We start from the raw sequence: 17286 nt of genomic DNA on the forward strand, positions 1-17286 counted from the left end.
TTCCACAGTTATGCTTCTTATTTGTTTCATATCTCATTTTAATTGCTAGAATTTCCAGCACTTGTTAGATAATGGTAATAAGGACAGGTTTCCTTTTGTATGCCTTACTTTAATGGAAACACTAATATTTCAGTGTTCAGTGTGATATTGCCTGGATTTCACGAAAGTATTCTTTGTTATTGTAAGAAAGTTTTATTCAGTTTCTAGGTTACTATTATTAAAATTCAAAAGTAGGGCTTCCCTGGTGGCTCAGTGGTTGAGAGTCTGCCTGCCGATGCAGGGGACACAGGTTCGTGCCCCGGTCCAGGAGGATCTGACATGGCGCGGAGCAGCTGGGCCCTGTGAGCCATGGCCACTGAGCCTGCACATCCGGAGCCTGTGCTCCGCAACGGGAGAGGCCACAACAGTGAGAGGCCCGCGTACCACAAAAAAAAACAAAAAAAAGAAACAAAAAAAAGTATCAAAAGTAGATATTATTTTTATCAGACACCCTTTTATCATCTAACTAAATGAATATATAGCTTCCTCCTTTTGACTTATTGATGTGATGTAATAGAGGAGGTATTTAGAGATAAACTCTACTGTTTTTTCTTTTTAATCAATTGTAGAATTTAACTTGTAAGTACTTATTTTATTTAGGATTTTAATATTTCTTTTCATAATGGAAATTGGTCTGCTTGTGTGGGGGTGTGTGTGTGTGTGTGTGTGTGTGTGCGCGCGCACATGCATGCATACTCTGTCAGGTTTTATATCACGATTTCATATCATGATGCTTTTATAAAATGAACTAAGAAACTTTCCTTCTTTTTCTATTTTTTGTAACAGTTTATATAACATTGTAATTATATAGTCCATGAAAGAATCCGCTCTTCAAACTATCTAGGCCAAAAACCCTTTGCGGGGTTATAAATTCTTTTTCAATTTCTCTCCTAGTTTTTAAGTCTCTATTTTCTACTTCACTTAATTTTGATATATTTTTCCAGAAACTTTTCAATTTTATCAATATTTGCAAACCTATATCCAGGTATTATGAAGTAGTACACAAATATTCATCATTAAAAATAATCTTTGTTCTTCTACTATCATTCTTTATTTGCTGAAGTGTGTTTTCACCCTCTTTCCCTAAACAGACTGCCTGACATTTATTTGCATTACTCTTTCTTTAAAAGGAAAGATAGTTTGGGGGTATATATATCAATTACATTCTTCTTTTACTTTTCAATTAATGTTTTCTGGTTTTCCTTTTTAAATTTATCTTACATTATTTCATAGTTCTTTATTTCTGATAGGAATGTTATGCTTAGTTCATTTATTTTCATTCTATATTTTTCCAAAGTGGAAACATGGAATATTATATAAATTTGCCTCTAAGTGCAGCTTTGGCTGCAGTCTAAATTTTGCTGTAAATATTACACTGCAAATTGGCTTTGGCTTTGGAATTAGGCTAAAATATGCCATTACACTATTATTACATTTCATGTTTAGCTTGTGGGTGACTGAATTGTCTAATGCAGACTTCAAAAGAATTCAAGGTATCTCTGAACTCGTGTGCAACCAATGACCATGTGGTCAAAATATTACCATCATCTTATTTTTATTTTATTTTTTTACCATCATCTTTAATCAGAGTAAGTACATCAGTAATGTGAACAAGCCTTGTCATTTGGACATATTTTTAACATCTGAATATAGGACAAGCATTCTAGATGTTTCCTGTAGTAAAAAACTATTCAATATGCTTTATATGTTGCAATTCTGTCAGTTGAAGGATATGAATATATTTATTATTGTAAGAGTATAATATTGCAATAATTGATGATGATTGTGAAAGGTAGGTAAAGGTGTCCAAAATATACGTATTAAGTGAAAAAATCAAGTTATATTAATAATATTATATATATAATAGGAAACAATTATTGTCAAATATATGAATATAATATTAGTATCTGGAGAGAGAAAATCAGAAGAAATATATACCGTTTGTATTTTTATACAGTAACCATCTCTGGCAATGAAGTTATAGGACATTTTACCCTCTATTTTATATATTTATATAATGCTTGAATTTTTATCAGGATCATATGTTATCTTTTATAATAAAAAACAATAAAATATATTTAAAATAAAAGCAGGACTGAGGATATACAGGTTAGTAGCCTGATAAGCTATATGATTCTCTTTCTCTTCTTGGAAGATTCTGTGGTTCAGTTATCTAGGATGTTTATTTCCTCACATTTTTCTTGCTGGCCTTTTAACCACTAGACTTACCACTATGCATATACAAGGAGAGAAGAACTAGTCAATTATGTCATGTTTTATCAGCTATGATGAAAAAATTGACAAAATAATGTAATTGATTCATATAAATGGTTAAATCGTAAATGGGTGTGTTCTAATTGGCCATTTTGTGCTAGATCAAGGAACTCAATTTAGCCAAATAAAGAAAATATTACTTAAAGGACACATAGGATGGGGTGGGCATTCATAGGAGGAGACTGAGGAATCTGAGACTCAATGATAGAATGATTGTCCAGTCAACACCTACAAGATCTGGACCTGGCGAGGACACAGGACCAAGGAGGCTCAAAGACCTGATGGTTTGTGCCTCCTCTCTTGCTGTGTGTGACCTTTCTCAGACTATCTTTGCCCATCTCTGGATATTTGCTTTATTTTCCTTCTGCTTTTCATTGTTCTATTCCATCCATCTCTACTATTTACATCTATTCTCTTCTCTCTTGCCTTCTCCAAAACCTTTCTCCTTTTTTCAGCTCCTCTCTCCTCAACATTTTTCTTTCTATTGGACCTCATCCACAGGTATATATGTGTATATACAAGATAGAAAGATATCTATCTATATCTATATCTATCTATATATAGATAGATAGATATCACCCATCTTAAAAACCAAAGCAAACAAACAAAGACAAGACAAAAAAAAAAAAACCTATCCTGAACCCACATCCCCCTTAAGCAACCAACCATCTCTCTGGGCCCTTTCCCAAAGGCCCCGAAAGAACGGTCTGCCTGTGCTGCCTCCACCTCCCCTCTCTTTGGCCCCTTACACAACTCTAATCTGGCTCTTGCCAGCATGTCACTCCTGAAACTGCTCTTCTTAAGAAGTTCTATTCCAGTCTTACCCCAAATTCTTTTTTTTTAATGTTGTTTTAAATTTTTATTTATTTACTTTTGGATCTGTTGGGTCTTTGTTGCTGTGTGCAGCCTTTCTCCAGTTGCAGTGAGCGGGGGCTACTCTTCATTGCTGCACATGGGCTTTCTCTAGTTGCAACGAGCAGGGGCTACTCTTCGTTGCGGTGCATGGGCTTCTCATTGTGGTGGCTTCTCTCATTGCGGAGCACGGGCTCTAGGCAGGCTGGCTTCAGTAGTTGCAGCACGCAGCCTCAGTAGTTGTGGCTTGCGGGCTCTAGAGTGCAGGCTCAGTAGTTGTGGTGCACGGGCTTAGTTGCTCTGCAGCATGTGGGATCTTTCCGGAGCAGGGCTCAAACCCATGTCCCCTGCATTGGTAGGCGGATTCTTAACCACTGCGCCACCACCTTACTCCAGTTCTTAACTGCATTCATTCAACATAGTTGACCACTTCCTCCTTAAACACCCTCCTTTCTTTTCTGAAACATTGCTCTCTCTTGGTTTTTCTCCTACCTCTTTGGTCATTCCATCTCATGCTTCTTTACAGGCTTCTCGCCTACTCATTCTCTATAAATTGATCTTTCTGGGGATCAATCCTTGGACTTCCTGTCCTTGCTCTTTTCCTACTCTTCTACCTCAGTGATTTTATCCATTCACATGGCTTTAAATACATTTATTACAAGACAATTGAAAATGCAAATGGATTGTTCTAGATCAGTGCTGTGCAATATAACTTTCTGTGATGATGGAAATGTTCTGTATCCGTGCTGTCCAGTACCATGGTCAGTAGCTACATGTGGCTAGTGAGCACTTGACAGGTGGCCAGTGTGACTGAAGGACTGCATTTTAGATTTTATTCAATTTCAATTAATTTAATTTGCCACATGGGATTGGCGGCTATGGTACTGGACAGTTTGGCTCCAGATTAAAAGAAACTGAAGAAACATTAAAAAAAAAAAGCTACCCAAGAACTTGGTTAAACGTAGTGAAAAAGAGATGCAGAGGTGGGTTTTAGCTTGATCTCTCTCTTCCCTGGTACATATCTAGCTCTTTTTCCCAACTGTCAACACTGAAAACCAACAGTGACTCCAAGCCTGCCACCCACCACAAAACAGCCTTCCACATAGCTCTCCACTAGTTCTCCTTCATGGTCCCCTCCCACGCCAGCAACTGGATGTGCTAGGCTTCCCAGATTCCCCTGCAAGGTCTCCTTATTCACCCAGGCTTCAGAAGGGCTGGTTAGTGACTCAGCTCTCCTTCTCCAACTCTCCTTTTGGACCATTGCTTCTCCCAGCATATGAATTCTTATTCCTATGAGAAACCCCTGATTCCAGAATCCTCGTCATGGCTCTGCTTCTCTCCTTGACTCCTAACTGATACGTTCTTGACAAATGTTACCCTATGTCTTCACCAGCTCAGCAAACGGCACCAACATCCATCAATTGCTTCCTCAACTCCCTACCATCAGTCTATCACTAAGTCCTTTGCAAACTAGGTTCAAAATACACGTTGAGGGGGGCTTCCCTGGTGGCACAGTGGTTGGGAGTCCGCCTGCTGATGCAGGGGTCGTGGGTTCGTGCCCCGGTCTGGGAGGGTCCCGCATGCCGCGGAGCGGCTGGGCCCGTGAGCCATGGCCGCTGGGCCTGCATGTCCAGAGCCTGTGCTCCGCAACGGGAGAGGCCACGGCAGTGGGAGGCCCATGTACTGAAAAAAAAAAAAAAAAAAGAAACACGTTGAGGGGCTTCCCTGGTGGTGCAGTGGTTAAGAATCCGCCTGCCAATGCAGGGGACATGGGTTTGAGCCCTGCTCCAGGAAGATCCCACATGCTGCAGAGCAACTAAGCCCGTGCACCACAACTACTGAGCCTGCTCTCTAGAGCCCGCGAGCCACAACTACTGAAGCCCACGAGCCACAACTACTGAAGCCTGCGTGCCTAGAGCCCGTGCTCTGCAACAAGAGAAGCCACTGCAATGAGAAGCCCACACACCGCAACGAAGAGTAGCCCCCACTCGCCTCAACTAGAGAAAGCCCGCGCGCAGCAATGAAGACCCAACGCAGCCAAAAATAATAAATAAAAAAATAATAAATAAATTTATATTAAAATAATACACATTGAGTATGTCCACTTCTCTCCATTTCCTCTGCAATACCCTTGTCCAAGTAACTCCTATCCCTTACCTGTTTCCATGTCCATTGTCAACCCCCAACTTCTCTTCCGTTTCTAAATACTAATTTTAAACATTGGAAACATTTCAATGGCTTCCTATCATACTTACTTATATAGTCCTGCATAATCTATCTCCCACCAACTTCTCCAAACTCATCTTGAGCCACTGTCTCCCTTACCAAATATGCTCCAGCCACACTGGCATCTTTTCAGGAAAGGCCATGCTTTTTCTCCTCTCAGAGTTTTCACACACGCTATTCATTCTGCCTGGAATATTCTTCCAGCCCCACTTCATTCCTCACTTTAAACATCACTTCCTCAGAAATGCTTTCCTTGACCAACCCAATGTAACACTATACTACGTTAATTTCTTCTTTGCATTGATCACATTTTATAAATATTTAATTAATTTACTTATTCTCTCTCTCTGTCTCTCTCTCTCTCTGCCTCTCTCTCTTTTTTCTCACTTAGCTGTGATCTCCATGAAGGCAAAAGACATTTCTGCTTTACTCATCTGGTGCTTCAGTAAGTGCCTTGCGCATAACTGGTGCTCAAAATATATTTGTGGAATGATAAATATAGTGAGGGGATTCCTCTTAGCTTCTGCTTATTTATGGTTTCTGCTTCCTCATAATTTTAGTTTGACATGACCTCTCATGGCCCCAGCTCTAACTCCCTCTTCAAGACACTGACTCTATCTTTGGTTCTGCTCTAGGTATGGTCTGGTACCTGATGCTGATCCAATTAGTTGTGACAAGGCAGGGGTGAGCGTGCAGAGTAAAAATGTGACAGCCTAGGCTGCTGCTTTAGCAGGGCTTTGGGGTAAGGTTACCCTTGGGAAGAGCTTTGAGACACAACATGATGACATGTTCAGTGAAAAAATTATTACTAAATTTTCCTTTTTTGTGCCTCAATTCATCTTGAATATCTGAACAACCAAAGGTTACTTATATTCTGAGACTCCATTCAGAGTAGAGTGGGAATACTTTGACAGAAACATTCTTTCAGTTTATGTTTACATAATCCTTGTTCTTTTTGTCGTTACTTGTATAAAATCTGTGGCTTCTTGTAATTTAATCCATCAACCCCATTGTAAATGTTAAAATGCAAACAGCTAAAATGAGACTAAACTTCTAATTAAAAAAAAAGCTAAAAGCAATAAAAAGGATACCTAGCATTTCAAGTGTATTTAAAATGTCAGGACCTTGGGACTTCCCTGGTGGTGGACTTCCCAGTGGTTAAGAATCCAACTCCCAATGCAGGGGACGCGGGTTCCATACCTGGTCAGTGAGCTAGATCCCACATGCATGCCGCACCTAAGGAGCACACGTGCCACAACTAAGGAGGCCGCCTGCCACAACTAAGACCCAGCACAACCAAAATAAATAAAATAAATAAAACTTTTAAAAAATGTTACTATAAAATATTAGGACCTTAGAAATTAAGAGATTTTATTTTTCTAGAGTGTTTTTAGATTTAAGAAAAATGAGCAGAAAGTACAGTTTCCATATATCCCTCTCCCGCCCCTTTCTCCTATTATTAACATTGTACATTAGTTGGTACGTTTGTTACAATTGACAAACCAACATTGATTCATTGTTATAAACTTAAGTCCATAGTTTACATTAGGGTTTACTCTTTATGTTGTACATTCTATGGGTTTTGCCGAATGTATATGTATCCACTGTTATAGTATCATACAGAATAGTTTCACTGCCCTAAAAATTCCCTGTGTTACACCTATTTAACCCTCCCTCTCTCCCCCTGGACCCCTGACAACCACTGATCTTTTTTTTTTTTTTTTTTTTTTTTTGCGGTACGCGGGCCTCTCACCGCTGTGGCCTCTCCCGTTGCGGAGCACAGGCTCCAGACGCGCAGGCTCAGCGGCCATGGCTCACGGGCCCAGCCGCTCCGCGGCATGTGGGATCTTCCCGGACCGGGGCACGAACCCGTGTCCCCTGCATCGGCAGGCGGACTCTCAACAACTGCGCCACCAGGGAGGCCCCATAACCACTGATCTTTTTACTGTCTCCATGGTTTTGCCTTTTGCAGGATGTCATATAGTTGAAATCATGTAGTGTATAGCCCTTCCAGATTTGCTTCTCTCACTTAGCAAAATGCATTTAAGATTCCTCCATGTCTTTTCATAGCTTGATAGTGCATTTCTTTTTTTTTTTTTTTTTTTTTTTTTTTTGCGGTACGCGGGCCTCTCACTGTTGTGGCCTCTCCCATTGCGGAGCACAGGCTCCGGACGCGCAGACCCAGTGGCCATGGCTCACGGGTCTAGCCGCTCCACAGCATGTGGGATCTTCCCGGACCGGGGCACGAACCTGTGTCCCCTGCATCGGCAGGCAGACGCTCAACCACTGCACCACCAGGGAAGCCCGATAGTGCATTTCTTGATAGCACTGAATAATATTCCATTATATGGGTACTAAAATTTGTTTACTCATTCACCTATTGAGGAACATCTTGGTTGCTTCCAAATTTTGGCAATTATGAATAAAGTTGCTATAAACATCCTTGTGCAGGTCTGTGTGTGTGTGTGTGTATACTTAAATTTTCAACATATTTGAGTAAATACCAAGGAATATGACTGCTGGATCATACGGTGTATGTTTGTTTTGTAAGAAACTGCCAAGCAGTCTTCCAAAGTGGCAGTACCATTTTGCATCCCACTAGCAATGAATAAGCGTTCCTGTTGCTCCATATCCTTGCCAGCATTTAGCATCCATTTTTTGGATTTTGACCATAATAACTGTTGTGTAGCAGTATCTCACTATTTTAATTTGTAATCCTCTAATGACATATGATGCTGAGCATTTCTTTTCATATGTTTATTTGCCACCTGTATATCTTCTTTGATGAGGTGTCTGTTTAGATATTTTGCTCATTTTTATTTTTTTAAAAAACATATTTGGTTGCACTAGGTCTTTAGTTGCGGCAAGTGGGATCTTTGTTGTGCAGGATCTTTAGTTGCGGCATGGGAAACTAAAGGATTGCGGCATGCGGGATCTTAGTTGCAAGGTGGGATCTTAGTTGCGGCATGCTGGATCTAGTTCCCTGACCAGGGATCGAACCTGGGCCCCCTGCATTGGGAGCACGGAGTCTTACCCACTGGACCACCAGGGAAGTCCCTTGCTCATTTTTTTTTTTTTTTTTTTTTTTTGCGGTACGCGGGCCTCTCACTGCTGTGGCCTCTCCCTTTGCGGAGCACAGGCTCCGGATGCGCAGGCTCAGCGGCCGTGGCTCACGGGCCCAGCCGCTCTGCGGCATACGGGATCCTCCCGGACCGGGGCACGAACCCGCATCCCCTGCATCGGCAGGCAGACTCTCAACCACTGCGCCACCAGGGAAGCCCTCCCTTGCTCATTTTAAAACTGAGTTGTTTGCTTTCTTATGGTTGAGCTTTAAGAGTTCTTTGTATATTTTGGATACTAATTCTTTAACAGATATGTGTTTTCCAAAGATTTCCCCCCAGTCTGTAGCTTTTCTTTTCATTCTCTTGTGCAGTGTCTTTGCAGAGCAGAAGTTTTAAATTTTAACATATCAGCCATTCAATTACCATGAGAAAGAGATGTTGCAAAAACTTTCTTGATTATTAGAAAGAGTGGATTGAATGACTTCACAGTCTCTTTTGACTCTAGGTTTTTTTTTTTTTTACATCTTTATTGGAGTATAATTGCTTAACAATGGTGTGTTAGTTTCTGCTTTATAACAAAATGAATCAGTTATACATATACATATGTTCCCATATCCCCTCCCTCTTGCGTCTCCCTCCTACCCTCCCTATCCCTCCCCTCCAGGCGGTCACAAAGCACCGAGCTGATCTCCCTGTGCTATGCGGCTGCTTCCCACTAGCTATCTACCTTACGTTTGGTAGTGTATATATGTCCTATATATGGAATTTAAGAAAAAAAATGTCATGAAGAACATAGGGGTAAGACAGGAATAAAGACACAGACCTACTAGAGAATGGACTTGAGGATATGGGGAGGGGGAAGGGTAAGCTTTGACTCTAGGTTTTTATGGTTCTGTGAAAAGAACAATGGTGTGAATTTTTCCCATATGAATTCTAGCCCCCTCTTCTCATTATAACATTAATATATGGTAATTGCAAAAAGTTTAGAAAATATAGAAAAGAAGAAAATATGATATTAAAAAAACAGTTTGGCATTTAATAGTGGAAGAATTTGGATGACAAGCAAAACAGGCAAACAGGCATAACTTTATGCCTGGCTTTGATTAATTGCAACTTAACAGGTCTCCATTTTCTTACTAATTCAAAGGTTACATGGATGGAAAAACAGTAATGAGGCCCATAAATAATTAACTTAAAAATATTTATTGCAACAAGTTAAGCATTACCAAAGTGTATGAAGTAAAAAGTGGTGATCTCCACCCACCCCATCCTTCTAATTGTAATTGTTCTCTAGAAACAAAAATCTTTATATCTATCATACCTTGTTATACACATTCACACAGACCTGCAAGCTTCATGAGCCAGGGGTCAATCTGTGTCTATATTGACATACAATATTGTGAACCTAGTGCATAACACAGAGCTTAGTACACAGAAGGTGCTCAACTGAATGAATAAATGTCACACTCTACATTGTTCTCTAGGTGGTTTTAAAAAAAAATTAAGAATATAACCTGGATCTCTTTCCATTTAAGGACATTGGTAGCTACTTCATTCTTTTCAATGGCTCCAGAATAATCCATGCTATGGATGCACACTATAATTTATTTACCCAGTCCCCTATTACTTGATGTTTAGCTTATATACATTTTTACAAACAAAACACACACACACATATATATGTATGTTACAAACAATGCTTCAGTAAGCATTATAGTCTAATTATTTTGTAAATAAAGTCATATCAATCTATCCTCTCACTCCCTTGGGGAGAATTAAGTCACCTGGCCACACCTGGCTGCCCCAGAGGCTGGAAGTGGTATTTCTAGCTGGACGGCAAGTACCAGGTTACAAGGCATTCATGGTGGAAGGATGGAAGAACAGACTTGGGGGAGCAGGGCTTAATAAATATGACGATTATTTATTTATTAAAAAAAATCTCTCATTTCACTAACAGCGAATGTGTCAATTTCTCCACAACCACAGTGGAGATGATATCCCAAATCAGATAATATCAATGTTTGTCATTGTTGCTGTTATTTTTGCTTGGAGCAAGGGTTCATGTAAGGTGAATAGCTGGCTATTTTGTTGTAAAGGAAAGTTGGGATTCAAATGAGGAAGATCTTTAGTGGCAAATAGGACATTTGAATATTTTTAAGCCATGAGAACCCAGAGAAAGAGTTTGAGAAATTTTAAAAATATATTGCAAAATGTTTGAGCTAGAAGAGATCTTAAAAAATTATCTCTTTCAATGCACTTCTTTTATAGATGAGGAAATCGAAACTCTGAGAAGTTAACTGATTTACCCAAGCCCACGCTACCCATTAGTAGCTGATCTGGGATTAGAATCAAGGTTGTTTTGGGTCTCAGCCTATCATTCTTCGGTTTTATTCAGTAAATACTGATATTTATTGAGCATCAAATCCTGTGTTTGGTACTAAAGAGGATTCAGATAAGTAAGGACACATATTTATTGAGAATTTTTTGAGAATTTTCTTGTGCCAGATGTTTCACATACATTTCAATCTAGTCCAGTGCATCTATCGTACCAAGTGAATCAATCTATCTATTAGTTTCTTGTTTTTTGTTTTTTGTTTTAAAGTATTATTAGGGATTCCCTATGTTTCAGTAATAGTAGTAATTCTTGGCATCAAGCCTGGAATAAGAAGTTCCGCAGGTCAGGAGGAAAATTATAACATTGTTTCTCTCAACAAGATGTCAACTGGAGAGCATAGCTGATAGCTTTTTTCTCAGGCCTGCTCAGGGCATCTCTGTCTAAGTTCCTGTCTAGGTCCTTAATGTGTGCCATACTGAGAAATGCCAGAATTGAGAGAAGGCCAGCTGAAGCTGGGAGAATGGCAGAGATGTAGCTGGGGAGATATGTGGGACAGGTCATGGAAGGCTTTGTTGATCTAGTTAAGGATTTGGTTCTAAGTGTATTGGGGAGCTAATTAAGGGTTTTAAGCAGATCTTATCTGCAATTAAAATCCAAACACACACACACACACACACACACACACACACACACACATGCCGCGCGCGTACGTGTGCGGCTTTGAATGGATTAGAAAAGCTGCAAGGATGGATGAATCAGGAGGCTCTATCATTAGTCCAGGTGGTAAGTGATGGTAGCTTATCCCCGGGGTGCGACACAGAGAGAAGTGGAGATATATTAGGCAGACAAAACTGACAGGACTTGGTTAATTGATACGGCCTTGAGGGAGAAGGTACTGTCCTGAATGACTCCCTGGTTTTCAGCTAATGCTGCTGGATGCAAGTGGGTGATGTTCACTGAGATGGGAACTCTGGAGCTGGATGATGAAGGGGACCATGTTGTGCTCAGTTTTTTGAAATGTTGATTTGGAGTGCCTAAAGCCCACAGAAAGGTGTCGTGTGGGTGGGTTAGGCAAAGGAATTAGAGGTCAAAGAAGAACTAGAGATTTCAATTTGGGAGGTCTGGTCATCTGGTAGATGACATTGCCTAGGTAGAGGCTCTTCTTCCCCCTCCCCCTCCCTCTCCTTCTCATTCTTCTTTTTTTAAAGGGAAGTTGATCCCCAGGAAAGTCTTAAAGTGTTGGATGGTTCAGATCTGTTGTTTTCATTCCTTCATCTATAGGATTACTCAGTTTTTATTATATTTTTGTATTAAACATTTTGGTTATTTGGTTTCATTTATAACATTATCTACAACCTTCGAATTATGAACTAAAATCCCTATTGCTGAATGAGCTGAATACAACAGCAGGTCCATGTATGACAGGAAGAAATTTTAGGTAGTAGAGTGCCCAGATCCTTACTAAACCGACTGGCTAGTCTTTTGGTCAAAATATTTCAAAAATTTCATATCTTGATCCAGGTACTAATGAAAATAATCTGGCATACGAAGTGCTTAAGCACTTAGAGCAGTATTCATCTAACTTTTTGTTTAGGGAACCAGTGAGCTCTTGTTTTTTTAATGAAAAGGACACTATTCCTGTTTTTCATTACAGCTGCACTGAACAAAATTAGTATCCATACGGCGTCTGAAATGCAAATGCCTTTGTCTTGTCTTTCTTGTACCTAGTATACGGTTACAAAAGAAGTGTCACTATAGTTAAGATTTAATTGCCAAGGTTTTCGAAAAGAAACAGATATGCTCTTTACAGTTGCTCTAACCACGCAGCTCTGTGCTGCTGCAAGTTGCTCAAACTGCCGTGAGGAAGCCCTTAACTGCTGAAAAGGCCAGGGACTGAAACGGAGTATTGCACAACTCTTCACCACCCAGCGGTTTTGCTTCCAAATCTGGCTTTCGTAGCATCCCAAGGCGGGAGCCGCTCCTCGCTCCACTGGAGCCAGCCGGTTCCCCCTCAAAAGCAGCCGCCGGGGTTTCCTCGTTCGAGCCCCGGGCGCCCCTCCCTCCGCCCAAGGTTCCCGTGGAAGGGAAGCCACGCGGGCGCGGGGCCCCGGAGTTCCCACTGTCCGGCCAGGGAGTCCCAGTTTCCCAGGAGGGACTCCCGCACTCGAGTCCCGCCGGCCAGGTGGACCAAAGGTCCGCGGGCTCCGCGCCGCTCCCCTCCCCCGCCACCCCATTGTCTGCCTCGCCCCGCCCCGGGGGACACGTGCGCCTGCAGCTTCCCGAGCTAGGATAGCGCGGGGCGGCGGCGGCGTGGACACCGCCTGGAACGGCTACGCGGCCGCGGCGCCCGGGGCGGGGGCCGGGCGCACACGGACCGGTGGGTACCCTCCGCGGAGTTCCGCTCGCGTTCCGCGCCCCCCGCCCCGTTCCCCGCCGGCCCGGGACGGGGCGGGGGGGGTGGGGCGAGCGGCAGCTCGGTGTGGGGGGGCGTGCGCGTGGTGCCGCGGTGGGGGTGGGGTGGGGCGGGGTGGGGAGATGCCTGTCTCCTGACAAAGGAGAACGAGTGGGACACGCTGAGCCGGCCCGCCCCGCCCCGCTCGGAGGGGCGCGGGAGGGGGAGTGCCGGGAGGGGAAGGGGCGGGCCTTTCATTCACTCTCGGCCCCTCCGCCGCCGCCGGAGCGGAAGGGCGGGGTCTCGCGCCCTCCCGGGCGGTGAGGAGCGAGGGAGGTGGCGGGCGTGGGGGCGGAGCCCGCGGGCGCGCGTCCCGAGGCGTAAGCTACGTCGTCACGTCAGCGCGGGAGAGAGAAAGAGAGGAGCCGAGTCGGTCGGGACTGGGGGGACTGGGCCGAGAGAGCGAGGGAGGGAGCGAGCGTGCGAGCGTGCAAGCGAGGAGGGGAAGGGCGGCCACTCGTGCCAGAGCGGCCGCGGACGACAGTGCGAGCGGTGGGGGAAAGGAGCAGGGAGGGGAAGAAGAAAGGCCTAGAGAAGAGGCGGACGGACACTGGTGGTGGTGGGAGAAGGAGAAGGAGGAGCTGGAGGTGGGCAGGGGCTGAAGGAGTGAGTGAGAGAAGCGGACGCGCGAGGGAGGGGAGGGAAGGGAAGGGGGGGTCACGCGGAGGCGCGCGCGCGCACTGGGAGCGCGCTCGGAGGCGAGTGGAACTGGATCGGGTTTGCTGCCAGCGGCGTGAGCTTCGGCCGCCATTTTACAACAGCTCCACTCGCGCCGGACCCAGGGAGCAGCGAGCACGCGTTGCCCGCAACCGGATCTCCTCGGACAGGATTCCTCCGCCGCAGCCCGACGGGGAGGTAACGACCGCCGGGACCCGGGTCTGGGAGGGGAGCTCCGTGACATTGTGGAGTGAGCTGGGGGAGGGCGGTGCGGGGAGAAACCGGCTTTTCTGGAAAATGGATTCCAAGGAAGAGAGGAGCACGTTGACTGGGGCTGCTTGGGAGTAGGCCGCGGCCCGCGCCGCCACTTCCTTCTCCCGTCCATGTGCTGCTGCCATTCGGGCTTTGTCTGCGGCGCTCCAGGGAGGAGGCGCCCCCGTGGCCCGCGCGGACCACGAGCGGCGGCGGAGTTGGTGCTGTCGTGGCCGTCGCCGCGGCGCGGGAGTGGGCGGAGAGGAGCCGGTCCTGTCCCGCAGCCGCGCGGCGGGGTTGGGTGGTGCTCGGGGTCCGGCGAGCGTTGGGCAGTTCGCGGAACGCCCTCGCGCCGCCGGCTTGTCGGCCCCGGCCCGGGGGTGGCACCGCCGGCCCCCGCGCCGCAGTCGCTGCCGGGACCGGCGAGGGGTGGGGGACTTGCACCGCGCGCCGCGGCGCACGTCTCGGCGGGGCGGGCGAGCGACCGGGGGTCGCCGGCGCCCGGGGCAGAGAGAGCCATGTGTCACGGCCGAGACGGCGGCGCTGGGGGGCGGGGAGAGCTTGTGGCCTGGCGCCGCCGCGGCCTCGGTGTCGAGGGGCGAGGTTGTGCTGCTGCTGCTGCTTGCTGGGGGCTCCGGCCGCGGCTTGGGGTTGCTGTTGGGAGCCGGTGACGGTGGTCTTGGCCTGGGACTCGGTGGGTTTTCGTGGAAGGAAGTTGTAGGACATTGGAAGGCGCAGAGCACGTGTTTCTGCTGGGCTCCTGGGGGCCGCAGCGGTGAGGCTGCCGCTCTGGGTGCGGAGTCGGGGGCGGTCTTTGGGGTGTGCGGGTGAAGGGTGGAGAAATTGGGTGGTGGGAAGGTAGCTTGTGTGAGCGCTTTGTTCTTCGCAGGCTGTTGTTACCGATCTTTAAGCGGCAGGCGGGAAAAGCGCGCACTTCGGGGGTTTACCTTTGAGAGGGAAAAGCCCAGCTTTGCTTGCTCCACACACACCTCGTTCGCCGTACGGGCACAGCTGCATGTGGCACGCTGGCTCGTCCTCGTGCTGGTTGGGCTCCATTTGTAATGTGGTTTTTCCTAGGGAGTGTTAGCAGGTGAGTCAGGGGTGGTGCTAAGGAAAAACGTAGTGGATCCGTCCTTCTGTGCCCTGAGCTCCGAATGTGGCTTGTCAGGCGACAGTGACTTTCAAGTAAGGCCTCTTTAAAGGGAGGTGCAGGCTGGCTGGTGTAGAAATTGGTAGAGAAAGTAAAGATTGGGGCTCTCATATTGTCCTCTACCCTTTCTGAAGATCCTAGTTTAATTTTGCTTATTGCGTTTGAACAGATCTCTGGAAACATGGCTACAGAACATGTTAATGGAAATGGTACTGAAGAGCCCATGGATACTACTTCTGCAGTTATCCATTCAGAAAATTTTCAGACATTGCTTGATGCTGGTTTACCACAGAAAGTTGCTGAAAAACTAGATGAAATTTACGTTGCAGGTAAGAACTAACACTTGCAAAATTATATCATGAAATTTTTCTATTGGATTTCTGGCTTTGAGCTAAAATAGCAACTTTTTGTGGTTTCCAATTAGTGTGGGACCTGGAGTTTTGCCTTGTTGTGCTAGTTGTGAACTAGAGGTTAAGGTGTATAGAGGGAGGGAAGAGAAAGGGTTAGGAGGTAAAGGCTGGCTGGCCAGATGGATAAGTATACGATGGTAGCAACAGCTGCTAAATATTGGAAGCAGGCCATGTGACTTTTTGGGGGTATTTTTATAGTAGGATTCTTGTTAAATAACTTGGTAACTGTAGACTTGTAGTCTGTCTCCGTGTGGCTCTTGCTTTTTCTAGTGGTATTTGAAATTGAGTAGAGGTTCATTTGTAATGCTCGGTACTTCGTTGGTTGGTTTTAGAATTGGTGAGCCTATATATTTGCTGTAGAAATAGGGTTCAGAATTGTCTGATTTAGACACAGAACAAGATAAAAAAAAGTGGTTGAGAGGCCTTATTTAGTTCATAATGCCGTTCAGAATGGCTAAGGTATGTGTGTTTTTCACTATATAGATGATAAGGGGGCATGGAAGAGTTCTTAGTTGGCACCTGTATTGGCAAACATGGTCTTTTTTTAAAAAAAAAAACCTTCTAAAAATATTAAAAGTTGACAATTAATTAAGTTTTTTCTTCTCCAGGGCTGGTTGCACATAGCGATTTAGATGAAAGAGCTATCGAAGCTTTAAAAGAATTCAATGAAGACGGCGCATTGGCAGTTCTTCAGCAGTTTAAAGACAGTGATCTCTCTCATGTTCAGGTAACGTTAATCTAGTGTCAGTGTAAAAAGAATAAAAAACCTGAGTAGTTTTGATAGTTCAAGTTTTATATATTTAGGTACGTTTAAGATAATTATTGTTAAATACGATTGGAAAATTCGTTTGCAGAACAAAAGTGCCTTTTTATGTGGAGTCATGAAGACTTACAGGCAGAGAGAAAAACAGGGGACCAAAGTAGCAGATTCTAGCAAAGGACCAGATGAGGCAAAAATTAAGGTATGTCTTTAAAAACTTTCTTTTTTACTCCTTTCAGTTTTAAAGTTGTTTGTTTTTTTTTTTTTCTATTTTCTAGCTTTGGTAAATATTCCTTGGGTGTGAAATGGGTTGGTGTGTTTTGTTTTTCGTGTTTTTTTGTTTGTTTTTTGTGGGGTTTTTTGATGTTGCGAGTTAATGACCATGAGATAATTTGTTAATCTTTTGTAATTACTGTTTTTCTTGCCTTTAACAATTTGTTTCTAAAACAGTTCTGAAGTTTTTCTTCTTAGCTAGCTACTGTTTCTTAAATCTGTGTTACTGGTATTCTAAATAAAAGATTTAAAGAAATACAGCCACCATATTTTTTTAGAAACCTGCAAGTCCAGATTAACTGACAGTGGAACCAAAATGGGAGGGGATCAGCTCACCCCATACTGGTGGAGTGTGTACATTCAGCAGCTGACTGCTTTTCTTAGGATTCTCAAGCCCCCAAATTAAATGGGTTTAGTATTTTAACACTGCCTCCTCCTTCTTCCATTAGTATGGGTTTTTAAGGCCAGTTTGTTCAATTCTGAAAGCAGCTTTTAAGGATAAAATGGATTACTGTGGAAATGTAAATGAGGAAACTGAGGCTGA

General features: G+C 44.3%; 1 protein-coding gene across 10 annotated transcripts in view; it reads left to right on the forward strand.

Annotated features, from left to right (window-relative positions):
• The first annotated feature begins 13053 nt into the window (after positions 1-13053).
• The window catches only part of SYNCRIP (synaptotagmin binding cytoplasmic RNA interacting protein), a 28730-nt gene continuing 24497 nt past the window's right edge, over positions 13054-17286 (forward strand). For 3 of the 10 annotated variants that reach the window (XM_082634412.1, XM_082634413.1, XM_082634411.1), the window contains exons 1-4: positions 13907-14095; positions 15469-15628; positions 16318-16436; positions 16564-16671. In XM_082634412.1, the coding sequence (XP_082490538.1) occupies positions 15481-15628; positions 16318-16436; positions 16564-16671 (375 nt within the window). In that variant the 5' untranslated portion in view covers positions 13907-14095; positions 15469-15480. Of the gene's footprint in view, positions 13166-13598; positions 13828-13904; positions 14096-15468; positions 15629-16317; positions 16437-16563; positions 16672-17286 lie in introns of those variants that run through there. The other 7 variants (XM_082634414.1, XM_082634415.1, XM_082634408.1 and 4 more) reach the window with 6 other exon arrangements.

Source organism: Mesoplodon mirus (assembly GCF_964341445.2).
Source record: "Mesoplodon mirus genome assembly, chromosome: 10".
Classification (NCBI taxonomy): domain Eukaryota; kingdom Metazoa; phylum Chordata; class Mammalia; order Artiodactyla; family Ziphiidae; genus Mesoplodon; species Mesoplodon mirus.